The sequence below is a fragment of the Pogoniulus pusillus genome, chromosome 5, assembly GCF_015220805.1.
Source record: "Pogoniulus pusillus isolate bPogPus1 chromosome 5, bPogPus1.pri, whole genome shotgun sequence".
Lineage (NCBI taxonomy): Eukaryota > Metazoa > Chordata > Aves > Piciformes > Lybiidae > Pogoniulus > Pogoniulus pusillus.
The window spans coordinates 30,339,553-30,353,888 of NC_087268.1; the positions used below are offsets into that span (position 1 = coordinate 30,339,553).

Here is a 14,336-nt window from a genome sequence, read left to right on the forward strand (position 1 = left end):
GAGGGGTGGCCTCTTCTCCCAGGCAACCAGCAATAGAACAAAGGGACACAGACTCAAGTTGTGCTGGGGGAGGTATAGGCTGGATGTTAGGAGGAAGTTGTTGCCAGAGAGAGTGATTGGCATTGGAATGGGCTGCCCAGGGAGGTGGTGGAGGCACCGTCCCTGGAGGTGTTCAAGAAAAGACTGGATGAGGCACTTAGTGCCATGGTCTAGTTGACTGGATAGGGCTGGGTGTTAGGTTGGAGTGGATGATCTTGGAGGTCTCTTCCAACCTGGTTGATTCTATGATTCTATGACAGAGATCTGCACACATCCCACCAGTGCTGTTGGTTCATGTGAGAGAGGGATGTGCTGTCTGCCTAGAAGCACTTTCCTTGCCACCCCCTTCAAGAAAATATGACTGTACATTAAGCAAAACAGGAGAGTTGAGTGTGCATGTGTGTGTGTGTGTATGAGTCATGTTCCCCTTGCTGCCTGGCACTGTTCCCAGATGCAAACCTGAGTAAAACATGTCACGCATTGTTGACTCTTTTATAGTAACTGGCACTAATTCTGCCACGTTATATTCTGATAAAGCAGTCCTGTCCAGACCTACTGTCACGACTGGCGTATCTGTGCCATGTTTCTATGGTTCTTGTGGAACCTTTGAGCAAGATGTAACCACAGCACTGCTGCAGAACAAGATGGGAGCCCTGAGTTTGACCTTTAAAATAGATCCCTCCACATTTCTGTGTATCTTTTCTACAAGTCACTGCCACAGTAGAAATTGAGCTCCCAATTCAAGGAAGCATTCAAGCATGTGTTTAATGCTCATTGACTTCAATTTTGCTGCACATGTGTATCATCTTTTCCAAAAGGGAAAGCAAAGGAAGGAGGGTTTTTTTTCCATTCCTGGAAAGTGATACTAGAGAAATGACCCCAGGAATAAGTTATGACTGAATAGTGGCGCATATACACACGATTAAGCTTTTCTTTGACTATTGATACCTGCCTTAGGACCGAGAAACTAGAATTAACCATCTCAGAAATTGAATCCTGCAGTATTTCCAGTAGAAGGGTAAAAGATCCAACTGAGACTTGTTCTTCTAAGGCTGCTTACTCAGACTCCATAATATGAAGTGACTTGTGGCCTATGGCGTGCAGAGGCACTTTGCAGGTCTCTTGCAAACTGCCAGTAAATGAATGGAGAGACAGAGTTTCACCAATGAACAAGCACAGTGGTCTTGCCACCAGTTGTCTGTCTCCACATGAAACTCTGTCTATCCCTAGTGTGCAAGGGACCTGAAACCTGTCCTTAGTGCATCATACCTCGACAAACAGAAATTTGCATTAGGCATTCAAATGCAAGCACTCTAGAAGAGACTGGATTGGGGAATGGCCCTGCAGACCTGATTTGCCTCATTGTATATTTGTTTCCTTAAGCTTCTCTATCTCCATCAGTGTCCTGGATGCATGTATTTACTCAATGAGCAATATTTCATAGAATCATAGAATGGTTTAGGTTGGAAGGGACCTCAAAGATCATCTAGTTCCAATCTCCCATCATAGGCAGGGAGAATAGGTCACTCAAGGCCTCCTCCAACCTGGCCTTGAACACCTCCAGGAAAGGAGCATCCACAACCTCCCTGGGCAATCTGTTCCAATGTCTCGCCACCCTCACTGTGAAGATCTTCCTAACATTTAGTTTAAATGTCCCCTCTGCCAGTTTAAACTCATTACCTCTCATCCTGTCACTACAAGACCTTGTAAATGGTCCCTCCCCAGCCTTCCTGCAGGACTCTTTCAGATACTGGAAGGCTACTATAAGGTCTCCTCAAAGACTTCTCTTCTCCGAGCTGAAGAGTCCCAACTCTCATAACCTGTCCTCATAGCAGAGCTGCTCGGCCCTCTGATCATCTTTGTGGCCCTCCTCTGGACTCTCTTCAACAGTTCAATGTCTTTCTTGTGTTGGGGGCTCCAGAACTGCACGCAGTACTCCAGGTGGGGGTCCGATGAGAGCAGAGTAAAGGGGGAGACTTCCCTCCCTTGCCCTGCTGGCCACACTTCTCTTGATGCATCCCAGGACACAGTTGCTGCCTGGACTGCATGCACACACTGCCAGCTCATATTGAGCCCTTTATCAACCCAGACCCCCAGGTCCTTTTCCTCAGGGCTGCTCTCAGCCATTCGCCACCCAGCCTGTATTTGCTTCTTTTTTTTCCTCATTGTCCAGGCCTGAGACCAGGTATTAATTACTGATCACTTTGGATCATTACTGTTCTGTGCACGCTGACAGAGCCTACATGAGTAATTCAGACTAGGCAACTGACTCCTACACAGCTGGGGTGCATGAGATGAGTCTCACTCTGTGGAAAAGTGTGGCACGAGGCTTTGCAGCTGCAGGAGGCAGAGAAACCACTTTCCCCACACCAGTGAGTTTTACTGTGGTCACTTTGTAGAGATCTTCCAACCTTTGCGAAAGATGGAGTGGTTTTGGCAGCCACACCTTTCTTCCCTGTCAAAGCCTTGACTCAAGTTCAGTGCAGGACATCTTATGCAGTATATGAGACAGGCACACTATGGGAAAAAGAGATTGCAATCATGTAATGAAAGATTATATTGCACACAAGCAAAAATTCAGTCATGGACAATTTTACTTGCTTGTTTCTTCATCTCAGATCCATGGGTGTGAAACATTCCTGTTCTGTTAACGTAGTGGATGACTTTATACAGCTACATGCATGACATTTTTAGTCAGTTTGCTCTTTTAAAGGAAACAAACCCCAAACTTCCATCATGCAACATCTATTTGAGGTTAGGAGTGTTAGCTGCACCTTGCAGATGGCTGCAGCAGGTAGAGGTAGGTGGGAAAGGTGTTTCTTTTGACTGCAAAGATGTGCTGTGAAGACATGGGACAGTGGGATTCACAGGTTTCTGCTGACAGCAGAGAGATAGCGGTGATGGATCCATTACTATTTCTCAGTTAATTAATTACTGTCAGGGCCCACATTCCACCCTCAGTGCCAGTGTCAGTCTCTACCTGTGTTGTCTCCTGTCCCACAGGACATCATATCCCAGCCACAGGCTCTCTCACTAAGTCTCTTTGCTCTCCCAGATTCAGCTCAGAAAAGCTGCTCCCCTTCAGCATCCATACCCACACCTCCTGCCAGAGCTGCTTCTAGTTTTCATCGTGGTCCCATTTCTCCATCAACTCCTCATTTTACTCCCATCAGACTCCCTCTGCCTCCACACTCTCTCCCCAACCTCACCCCACTCTCCCAACTCTCTAAAGTTTCCCTGCTCAGGCAAACTCTCTGCCAACCTTGCTGATACTCTTCTCCTCATATATTTCCTCCTGAGCACAGAGGACCCTCCCAGGTCACTGCCCATCCTAGACAGTCCCCTCCAGGATGAAATGCCTGACTGAGGGATGCCACATCAGCCAGCAGTGGGATAGGTCAGTCTGGAGTCTGTGCCTTAAGAGTAATAAAGAAAGGAGCCCATTGCTAAGAAAGGAAGATAAATGCAACCTCTGAGGTCTCATAGAGCTCGGACACCCTGGAGCATGAATTAGAGATTTTTATCTTCAGTGCTCGCACAAGCTCTAGTAAGCTTGTACCGTTCTGAGCCAGTGTGAATGCTTTTAACCTGGGCAAGAGCAGGTGCTTTTGTGAAAGAACACCATCTGTGACAGGCTGGTGGGGCCACAGGACAGATTTGTGCTCTCAAGTATGGGAAGCTGCAAGAAAATTTGTAGAAGCCCTTATTGCAAAAAAACCTGGCACTATTCCTGCAGGTGATGAGACTGTGCTCAGTGTGAGACCCTCAGACTGACACAGTCAACTGCTGCTCAAGTTTGGGCTAAAGTAGTTAACATTTGGATGGCAGAGTTACAACAATCTGAGAGTACAATTCACCCCAGAAAATACCAAGCATTGTTAGCAATAGGTGCCGACGGTGGTTGCCACCGTGATTGCTGCCCAGCTGATTAGCATATGACAAGTCTGTGATTTAGAGGTATACTGTGACACAGGAAAAAAACTGAGACAGCTCTGAGATCCATCTAAAAAGCCTGTTTGGCACCAGAAACCCCACAAATGTGTACTAGCTTCTCAAAGAAGGGACAAAAGGGGCAATGAAAAGGAGAGATATAAATAGAATTACACAAGGTTGCCTTTTTGGGAGTGAGGGAGTATGTCTGAGAGAAGAGATCCCTTCTGCCAAAAGAATATGGCTATTAGATGAGTCTTAATTCAGTTCGAGGAGATCAACTGAGCTGAGATGCCACCTGGCGGTCTAGCTGCACACTGCAGCCCTCCCTGGGCTGCCTCTCCCAGGCCCTGTTCTCAGAAGAAAAAGTCTAGAATCTTTATCCATCGCTCATGGAGGAGTTATTAACCAGCTTGGAAGGTCCTTCGCATCTAAGATTTTGTTACTTTATAAAAAAAGCACGTTGGTACTCGCTATCCTACAAGGTACAGACATTTAAACTGCTTTAATTTGGGATTTCCTTAAATGGGAAAAAAAAAAAAGCTTAGTTTGCTCTTGCAGCAACCGAGATTTCTTTTTCTGAAGCTCTAAGGAGAGGCTGTGTAGAACTCCTCTTGTGATGATGGGCACAGTGTCCAGAGAAGGGCGACGAGGCTGGTGAGAGGCCTTGAGCACAGCCCTACAAGGAGAGGCTGAGGGAGCTGGGATTGTTTAGCCTGGAGAAGAGGAGGCTCAGGGGTGACCTTATTGCTGTCTACAACTACCTGAGGGGTGGTTGTGGCCAGGAGGAGGTTGCTCTCTTCTCTCAGGTGGCCAGCACCAGAACAAGAGGACACAGCCTCAGGCTGCACCAGGGGAAATTTAGGCTGGAGGTGAGGAGAAAGTTCTTCACTGAGAGAGTCATTGGACACTGGAATGGGCTGCCCGGGGAGGTGGTGGAGTCGCCGTCCCTGGAGCTGTTCAAGGCAGGATTGGACATGGCACTTGGTGCCATGGTCTAGCCTTGAGCTCTGTGGTAAAGGGTTGGACTTGATGATCTGTGAGGTCTCTTCCAACCCTGATGATACTGTGATACTGTGATACATTCCAGCTGAGCATGGTCACTTCCCTCCTTGTGAGCCATTTATGGACTAGCTACTCTAGAATGTAGCCTGGCTTTACAAGGACAGCTCTATGCTTAAGGTATTGGCAGTCCCAGCTGGGTCTTTGGGGTGACTCTGACCAAGATGCTGTCTTTTTTCTGTGTTCCTGTTTCCTGATCTGACAGAAAGGTCTGTGAGCACTTAACTAACGTTGAGGCACAGCCACCTTCTTTCTTAAAGCCTCTTGAGCAATTGGTGCAGAGCTCCAACGCACTGTGATTGTGCATAGAGTTGTGAGATCTGAACCGCGGCAGCATCTTAGCTAAATTTTTTCCTCTCTGATAATTTAATTAATCAACACTGCAGCAGAGTGTTTGAAATAATGTGTGCATTCATTTGCATAATGGCTCTAATTGGCAAAGCTTCATAATATAAGTGTAGCGGTTCCACAGATAATAGCAGGATAGGCCAGTTCCCTGCAGCCAGCTGGCAGCACACGTTTCAGCCTCTGTTATTTGCTTTTCCACAGAGGAAGGAAGTGACAACTAGATTTACTGACCAGGGGACAGAGATGATGGGCAGATTTTTGATGGCACTCAAACACATACATTTTCTACACGACCGTGTCGCTGCGGATAAAAAGGCTGTAGTCAAGAACTTTGCTCTGAGCTCCAAGTGGAGTTTAATGCTTTTCCAAGGAACAGAATGTTTGGCAATGTCCAAACGAAGAGCCAAAGCTGGTATTTTCATGCTCGTGTCAAAGTGGAGTCCATAATTTCAGAATCATAGAACCATAGAATCAGTCAGGTTGGAAGAAACCTCCAAGATCATCCAGTCCAACCCAGCACCCAGCCCTAGCCAGTCAACCAGACCATGGCACTAAGTGCCTCCTCCAGTCTTTTCTTGAACACCTCCAGGGATGGTGCCTCCACCACCTCCCTGGGCAGCCCATTCCAATGCAAGAACTTCCTCCTAACATCCAGCCTATACCTACCCCGGCACAACTTGGGACTGTGTCCCCTTGTTCTATTGCTGGTTGCCTGGGAGAAGAGGCCACCCCCCACCTGGCTACAATGTCCCTTCAGGTAGTTGTAGACAGCAATGAGGTCCCCCCTGAGCCTCCTCTTCTCCAGGCTAAACAACCCCAGCTCCCTCAGTCTCTCCTCAAAGGGTTTGTGTTCCAGGCCTCTCACCAGCTTTGTCACCCTTCTCTGGACATGTTCCAGCACCTCAACATCTCTCTTGAACTGAGAACTGCAGCTGCTAAGTGCCTGACCAGCATTTGCAAAGGAAATTAGTGACTGCTACTAGAGAGCCACTTGCTTTGGGAACATCTCACTGAGAATGGTCTCAGGGAATGGTCCAGAGCCTCCAGGGCATGTTGAAATTAGTTTCAGGTGCAGGACATTGTTTTAAATAAATGTTTGCCTTGTAAGAAGCATGACTGAGGCAGATGTTGAGGTGCTGGAGCGTGTCCAGAGGAGGGCAACGAAGCTGGTGAAAGGCCTGGAACACAAACCCTATGAGGAGAGGCTGAGGGAGCTGGGGGTGTTTAGCCTGGAGAAGAGGAGGCTCAGGGGGGACCTCATTGCTGTCTACAACTACCTGAAGGGACATTGTAGCCAGGTGGGGGGTGGCCTCTTCTCCGAGGCAACCAGCAATAGAACAAGGGGACACAGTCTCAAGTTGTGCCGGAGTAGGTATAGGCTGGATGTTAGGAGGAAGTTCTTGGCAGAGAGAGTGATTGGCATTGGAATGGGCTGCCCAGGGAGGTGGTGGAGGCACCGTCCCTGGAGGTGTTCAAGAAAAGACTGGATGAGGCACTTAGTGCCATGGTCTAGTTGACTGGCTAGGGCTGGGTGCTAGGTTGGCCTGGATGATCTTGGAGTTCTCTTCCAACCTGGTTGATTCTATGGTTCTATGATCAGTGACCGTACAGTGGTTGTGGAAATGTTAATGCTCAGAAGATGGGCTTTAGGTAATCAATTGTCATCTTTTAACTATCTTACTATATTCATTACTTTGCAATTAGCAAGACATTTATTGAGTGTTAGGCAAATGCCAGATGATGATGAAAGTACATGTGCTGAAGAAAAAAAATACAAGTACAGCAGAAATATATTGTCTGCTCTGTACACAAGTGCACTGATGTAAAAGGGCTCAGCCAAAGCGCTCATGAGGATGCCCGTTGATAAGTCTGCATGCAGAATGGCCATGTCAGCATCAGGCTCATCATTACTTCATCAAAATGAAGTGACACTTGAAAAATAAGTTCCCAGGGACCCATGTGAATGGTTCAGGACAAGGGCTCCCTGTTGCTTTGGAGACTGCTTTGAAAGTCACGGAATTATAGAATCACTTCAACTGAAAAAGACTTCTAGGATCATCAAGCCCAGCCACTGACTTAAGATCACCATAGTCATTAAACCATGCCCCCAAGTGCCATCTCTACACATGTTTTTAATATCTCCAGGGATAGTGACTCCACCACCTCCCAGGGCAGCCTATTCCAATGCCTGACCAATGTTTCAGTAAAGGAAGTTTTCCTAATATTCAATCTAAGCCTCCTCTGGTGCAATTTGAGGACATTTACTCTCATCCTATCACTCAGTACTAAGGAGAAGAGACCTCACTGCAACCTCCTTTCAGTTAGTGTATGATAAGATATCACCTCAGCCTCCTCTTCTCTAGACTAGACAGTCCCAGTTCCCTCAGTTGCTCCTCCTAAGACTTCTCCAGGCCCTTTACCAGTTTTGTTGCCCTTCTCTGGACACACTCCAGTAACTCAATGTCCTTCTTGGTAGTGAGTAGCCCAAAAATGAATCATATTCAAGGTATGGCCTCGACAGTGCCACATACAGGGGCACAATAACTTCTCTACTCCTGCTAGCTACACTATTCCTAATACAGGGCAGGATGCCATTGGCCTTCTTGGCCACCTGAGCACACTGCTGGCTCACATTCAGCAGGGTGACAGCCAGCACTTCCAGGTCCTTTGCTACAGGACAGCTTTCCAGCCACTCTACCCCAAGCTTGTAGTGTTGTGTGGGGTTGTTGTGACCCAAATGCAGGACTTGGCACTTGGCCATGTTAAACCTCATACAATTGACCTCAGCTCATTGATCCAGCCTGTTCAGATCCCTCTGCAGGGCATTCCCAGGATTGCAGTATATTAGGGGTTGGAAGGGACCTAAGGAGATCATCGAGTCCAAACCCCTGCCAGAGCAGGACAATGCTATCTAACACAGATCACAGAGGAACACATCCAGACAGCCCTTGAAAGTCTTCAGAGAAGGAGACTCCATGACCTCGCTAGGAAGCCTATTCCAGTGCTCTGTGACCCTTACAGTAAAGAGGTTTCCTCCTTGTGTTGAGGAACTTACACTCATTGATTCTTGTCCTATCCCAGGGAGCAAGTGAGCAGAGCCTGTCCCTCGCTTCCTGGCCAGTCTTCAGATACTTATAAACATTTATCAAATCCCCTCTAAGTCTTCTTTTCTCCAGACTAAAAAGTCCCAACGTCTCCCCATAAGCCATGCCCTCCAGTCCCCTAATCATCCTCGTTGCCCTCTGCTGGACCCTAGCCAGCAGATCCCTGTCCCTCTTAAACTGGGGAGCCCAAAACAGAACACAGTATTCAAGATGAGGTCTCACTAGGGCAGAGTAGAGGGGGAGAAGAACCTCCCTTGATCTGCTGGACACACTCTTCCTAATACACCCCAGGATCCCATTGGCATTCCTACCCAATTTGGTGCCACCTGCAAACCTACTGAGAGTGCACCCAAGCCCCTCATCCACATCATTGATAAAGATATTAAAGAAGATTGGCTGCAAACCTGAGCCCTAGAGAACACCACTAGTGACCAATCACTCACTGCATTTAACTCTGTTTACCAGCATCCAGCCAGTTTTTAACCCAGCAAAGCATCCACTTAGCCAAGCCATGAGCAGCCAATTTCTCCAGGAGGAGACACTGTCAAATGCTCGCTTTAGCTTCCCTTCCAGGTTTGAGGGACCCAAAGTATATTCTCAAGAAACACAATAATTTAACAAAATGTGGCCTGCTTTAGCTAATCTCTGCTAGTATCACAGGCAGTTGGTGGGAGCACTGCAAACCTCATTTTTTTCATTACTGGTGGACAAGAGAGGAGATACAGATGTCACCTGTTGAGACTTCTATAAAGTCTCTGACATGCCCCCACCCAGCATCCTTAACTCAAAGGATGGATTTGATGAGTGGACTGTTTGGTAGACAAGGAATTAGTTGGATGGCTGCATCCAACATAATGGGCAAGACTCAATGTCTGGATGGAGATCAGTGGGATGGTGACCCTCAGGGGTCTGTATTGGGGCCAGTGCTATTTAATATCTTCATCACTGACATAAGAGGCTTGAGTGCATTGCTCAGCAACTTTGAAGATGATACCAAGCTGGGTGGTTCAGTTCAGATGCCAAAAGAATAGAGTACCGTCCAGAGGGACCTGGATAAACTTGAGAAGTTGGCCTGTGTGAACCTGATGAGGTTCAAAAGGGCCAAGTCCAATTTTCTGTGCCTGAGTAAGGGCAAGTCTTGGTATCAACACTGGGCTAGGGGATGAAAGAGCTGAGAGCATCCCTATAGAGAAAAACCTTGGGGTACTGGCAATTGAAAAATTGGAGATGATCTGGCATTGTGGACTTGCAGCACAGAGAGCAAATCATAACCTGGACTGCTTGAAAAGCAGTGTGGCCAGCAAAGTAGACAGAGGTGATGCTATCCCTCTACTGTGCTTTGGTGAGACCTTACAGCAGCCTTCCAGTATTTAAATGAATCTTTAAATACTGGAATCTTATGAGAAAGATGGGGACAGACTCTTTAGTAGGGCCTGGTAGATTCATACTAGAGGTAAGGAAGAAATTTTTCATGGTGAGAGTGGTTAAACGCTGACATGGGTTGCTGAGAGAAGTGGCAGATGCCCCATCTCTGGAAGCATTCACAGTTGGGTTGGATGGGGCTCCCAGCAACCTGACCTAGCCAAAGATGTCCCTGCTCACTACTGTGGGGTTGGATTAGATGACTTTCAAAGGTCCCTTCCAACTTGAACGTTCTATGATTCTATGGTTTTGGATGGAGCAGATGCAGTGCTGAGTGAGATATGCTACAGCGGAGGCAGATGCAGCACTGGGAGCAGGTGGCTGAGTCTCTGGTGAAGGCTGAGCATGTTACTGGGAGCAGAAGCCACTGCAAGCAGTCCAGTCATGGGACAACATCTTCCTCTCAAGGTCTAGCTTAAGAGCACCTCTTAGTCAAGTGTCCAGCCAAGCCGGCCAAAAGTCTCCCCATCAAACTGACTTTTACTAGAAAATGTAACTGTGTCAGATACAAGCGATGTGCAAAAATGGAACTTAGTGCTGTCTCCAAAAGTGTTTCTCCCCAAGAGTTTTGGTGCTGGTGCCTGGCTGTTCCCATCAGGCACAAGCTTGACTGCTGGCTGACCAGGTCTTTGTGTTTTTGCCTCCAAAGGTACCGTGTTGTGGTCCCATACCCACCGCAGAGCGAGGCTGAGATTGAACTGAAGGAAGGTGACATTGTGTTTGTGCACAAGAAGCGGGAGGACGGCTGGTACAAAGGGACGTTGCAGAGGAACGGCAGGACGGGCCTCTTTCCTGGGAGCTTTGTTGAGAGCTTCTGAGGACGGCTTGCCACTCCCTCAGCTGAAGGAGCTTTCAGGGGAAACTGCATAGCACAAAAAGAGACAGACAAAGAGAAACTGGACTGATAACCACTGCCATTTTTACTTCCAAAGACTCCCCCCAGGCCCTTCAGTCTACAGCTCTGGAGATACGGTGCCTCGCTGTGCTCCCGAGACCCCGTGCAGTGCATACAGTGGTATGTTGAAGTAGTGCCTTCCACCTGGAATCACAGACTGAAAGGACACCCATCTGGACTGTATGTGACCTGAACTCTGGCTGTTAACCCTTTGTGTAAATTATAGAGAAGATATCTTTAAAAAAAAAGAAAAAAGAAAAAAAAAAAGATTAAGAGGAAAGTTGTTATATTGCTGTAACTTATTTGTCAGAGCTGCAGTGTTCTTATTACTGGCCTATGCAAGCTGGATCTGAGTGTTCAAGGAGGTGTGCTAGGAAGCTCTTAAACTGGGATTTCATTTTGTCCCGAGGGGAAAAAGGAGGAGGAGAGGGTGGAGAAAACCCCAGCTAAAGATTGACACATCATTGTGCAAGAAAGAACGAGGAATCCAAACCGTTAACGTCATGCTTTCTATATACCTCAAAGATATGCTGCGCAAGTTTGTCAGTGAGTGTGTTAGTGCTCAGAGTCTCAAACATCTGGTGTCCTGGCACTGCCGCCGGGGGGGTGGGCTGGAGAAAGCACGGCTCCACCTTGAAACTGTGGTTATTGGAGCAGAATCTCTTTTTGCCTGTCTTCTGCCCTTAGTATATGCAGCATGGATTCTTTTGTCCTTCGGTATCCCTTCCTGTTGCTTTTTTGTATGACGTACCTTTTTACTGTAAAAATTGCTCTACTTTATATATCTATTCCTACTAGATCAGACATTTCCTCTTTTTCATACATCTGGTGCTAGTTTTTTTAATTGCTAAAAGATTTGGTTTGGCTAAACAAGAGAGGCTGCAACAAGATTTGCACTTAACATAAGACATTAGAAAACTTACCTGAAGATCGAGATCAGACTGCTTGGTCTTGCTTTGTAGAGGCAAAGAGAAAAAGCCACTCAGCTGACGACATACACACCTGGAGGAGCACACCTGTGTAACACACATGCACCCACTCTCTCCTGCCTGTTTAGAGTGGCTGAGACCCATGCTGAAACACACCATTCTGTCTAGAGAGTGATAATTGGAAAGTAATTCCCAGGGGAGTCATTTAAATTGATTTTTTTTCTTTTTTCGTGGCAATAAGAAGAACACTGCAGGTTCTAGCACGTGCAGGGACCGTGGCGTTTTCCTCTGTCATTGCATCACAGAGACAAGAGCTGATCTGCAATGGCTGTGTTTGGTATTACTGAAATGTGATTTATTGCAGTAGAAGTGTACCGTTCTGGAGACTGTTTGATTTCTTAACGTGGGCAAGCTACAATACAAACCGCATCAGGCAATATAAGCTTCCGTCTACTGGGGCCTTCAAGGTGCAATAAATGTGAGTTTAGCCAGTTATTTGTGTGAGGCAGAATGAGAGGAAAATCCATAATGCGATTGTGAGGGTATTTAAAAGGACGTTGGCTCTTGAGGAATGAAATGTGATGAAAGGCTTTTCATAGCTGCATCTGTACCTTGCCTTCGCCGGCAGCTGGCTCTTTGCCAAAGTCTACATGTGGTGGTCGTTTAAAAGCACGTTGGAGGCACTGTAACCTGGAGATGATCTTATTAAAAGGAAGAGGCCCAGTGGGTGAACATCGTTACTGCATCACCAGTATTTCGTTCGCAAAGCACAAGGAGTTTTGTTTTCATTCGAGCCGTGTGCACTAGTACATAGCAAAACCCATGTAAGTATGCGTGCTGGTTTACGTTCAGCTCTGTGACTTTGTTCTCTGTAAACTAAGGTTTTTCTTGCTGTCACATGTACAAACCAATCCCAGAAACACAGTCCATGGCCAAGTATAGCACCTTCAAACAGGGAGGCATCGTTTTCAGGGTATTTCTTTTTATACTTAATGTTGCCGCATTTGTTCATATTCCAGACTGTAGTGAGTCAGTCTACTAAAAGTTTAGTTACTGTTGAGAGGAAATTGCCTTTTTGTAACAAATAAGAGACTGAAAAAACCTCTCCTGGAAAGACTTGCTTGAGACTAGAGCCATATCTGTTCCACTTATTTGGTTCAGATCAGAATTGGTATTGCTTCACCTCAGATTTCAGGCTGCACAGTCACCAATGCCAAAATGTGTGTTATCAATTCCAATAAAAACCCTGGGTTAGATCTGTCAGGAATGAAGAGATTTTTTTTTCCCTGACAGCTTACAGTGGTTAAAACTCTCTTAAAATTCTGTTCTGTGGGTGCATTTATTACCCTCAGAAAATTGAAGCAGGATGATATCTTGTTCGCTTGCTGCCTGTTGTGTTTAGCCAGATCTCAAATGGTTCCAGATTTCTACTTTTTCATGTTTAACTCTAACAGGACAAAATTTGGTGTGTGAGAAAATGATGAAAAATGTGCAGATGTTGTGTCATGAAATCAGTTCCTTGAAATCTATTTTGCAGGGAGAAAGGCAGGTTTTCTTAATGGACAGCAACCCTTCCAGTCATGCCTCCTGCAAGGAAAAATACTTGGGGTAGGACAGGGGTGTGTTTCTGTTCTGATAACAGTTGGCTTTGGCCCTTGTTTATTGCTTATCATCACAGTTTGGGTTACTGAGTAAACATCTTGGACAAATCACTTCCATACCAGGAGCACAAGAGTAGAACTAAATGATAGGAAAATGTGACCCAGTGCCATTCAGAAACTCCTGGCCCAGGAGAAATTCAACTTGCACTGTGGTCCAATTTTTACCTATCATACCCAGGAAAGGGGGACGAGGGAGCATCTGCACCTCCTACAACGGGGCAGGGGTGGGGAAGAAAAGAGCCCTTCAGGTGGCCTCAGTTTGTAGAATGCCAGGTTTGCTCTTCTAGAAATGGGTTCAAGTAATTGAACAATTCCTTTGAACTTTGCACAGCTCAGAAGATGTTTTTGTTATACATGAATGTTAACATGGTTTAGAAAATGTTGGCAGATATGAGTACAAATGAATTACAATGACTGTGTTTCTGACTCTTTAAATAAAATAAACATTAATGCAACTGGACTGAGGCTTCTGTCTGTGTTAGGTGGCAAAGAGAACAGGCAATGTCAGTGGCTCTGAGGTTTGCAAAGAAAACAGGGAAGGCCCTTCTGCAAACACTGCTAGGCTTTGAGTGAACCTCACAGCTCCTTTGCTTTCAGCAGTAATTGCCACAGAAGTAAAGGCCAGTGAATGGTAAAAGATGCTTGAGCAGGATTCAGAATCTCTTTCTGGATCTTCTTGTAGCAGACATGGGATTCTTCCAAATCTTAAGAATCACAGAGGCAGCAGTTGGAAAGGACTTCTGGAGATCACCTACTCTAAAGCCCCTCGCCCCCGGTTAAAACAGATTCACCTAGATCAGGTTGCACAGGACTGTGACCAGGTGGATTTTTAATATCACAGTATCACCGGGGTTGGAAGAGACCTCACAGATCATCAAGTCCCACCCTTTAGCACAGAGCTCAAGGCTAGACCATGGCACCAAGTGCCACGTCCAACCTTGCCTTG

At 46.4% G+C, this 14,336-nt stretch overlaps 1 protein-coding gene across 2 annotated transcripts in view; it reads left to right on the forward strand.

The window, feature by feature from the left end:
• Positions 1-13,845, forward strand: part of SH3RF3 (SH3 domain containing ring finger 3) — a 298,858-nt gene extending 285,013 nt beyond the window's left edge. For both annotated transcript variants that reach the window (XM_064143669.1, XM_064143670.1), the window contains exon 10: positions 10,555-13,845. In XM_064143669.1, coding sequence (XP_063999739.1) covers positions 10,555-10,723 — 169 coding nt within the window. In that variant the 3' untranslated portion in view covers positions 10,724-13,845. The remainder of the gene's footprint in view (positions 1-10,554) is intronic.
• Positions 13,846-14,336: the final 491 nt, after the last annotated feature.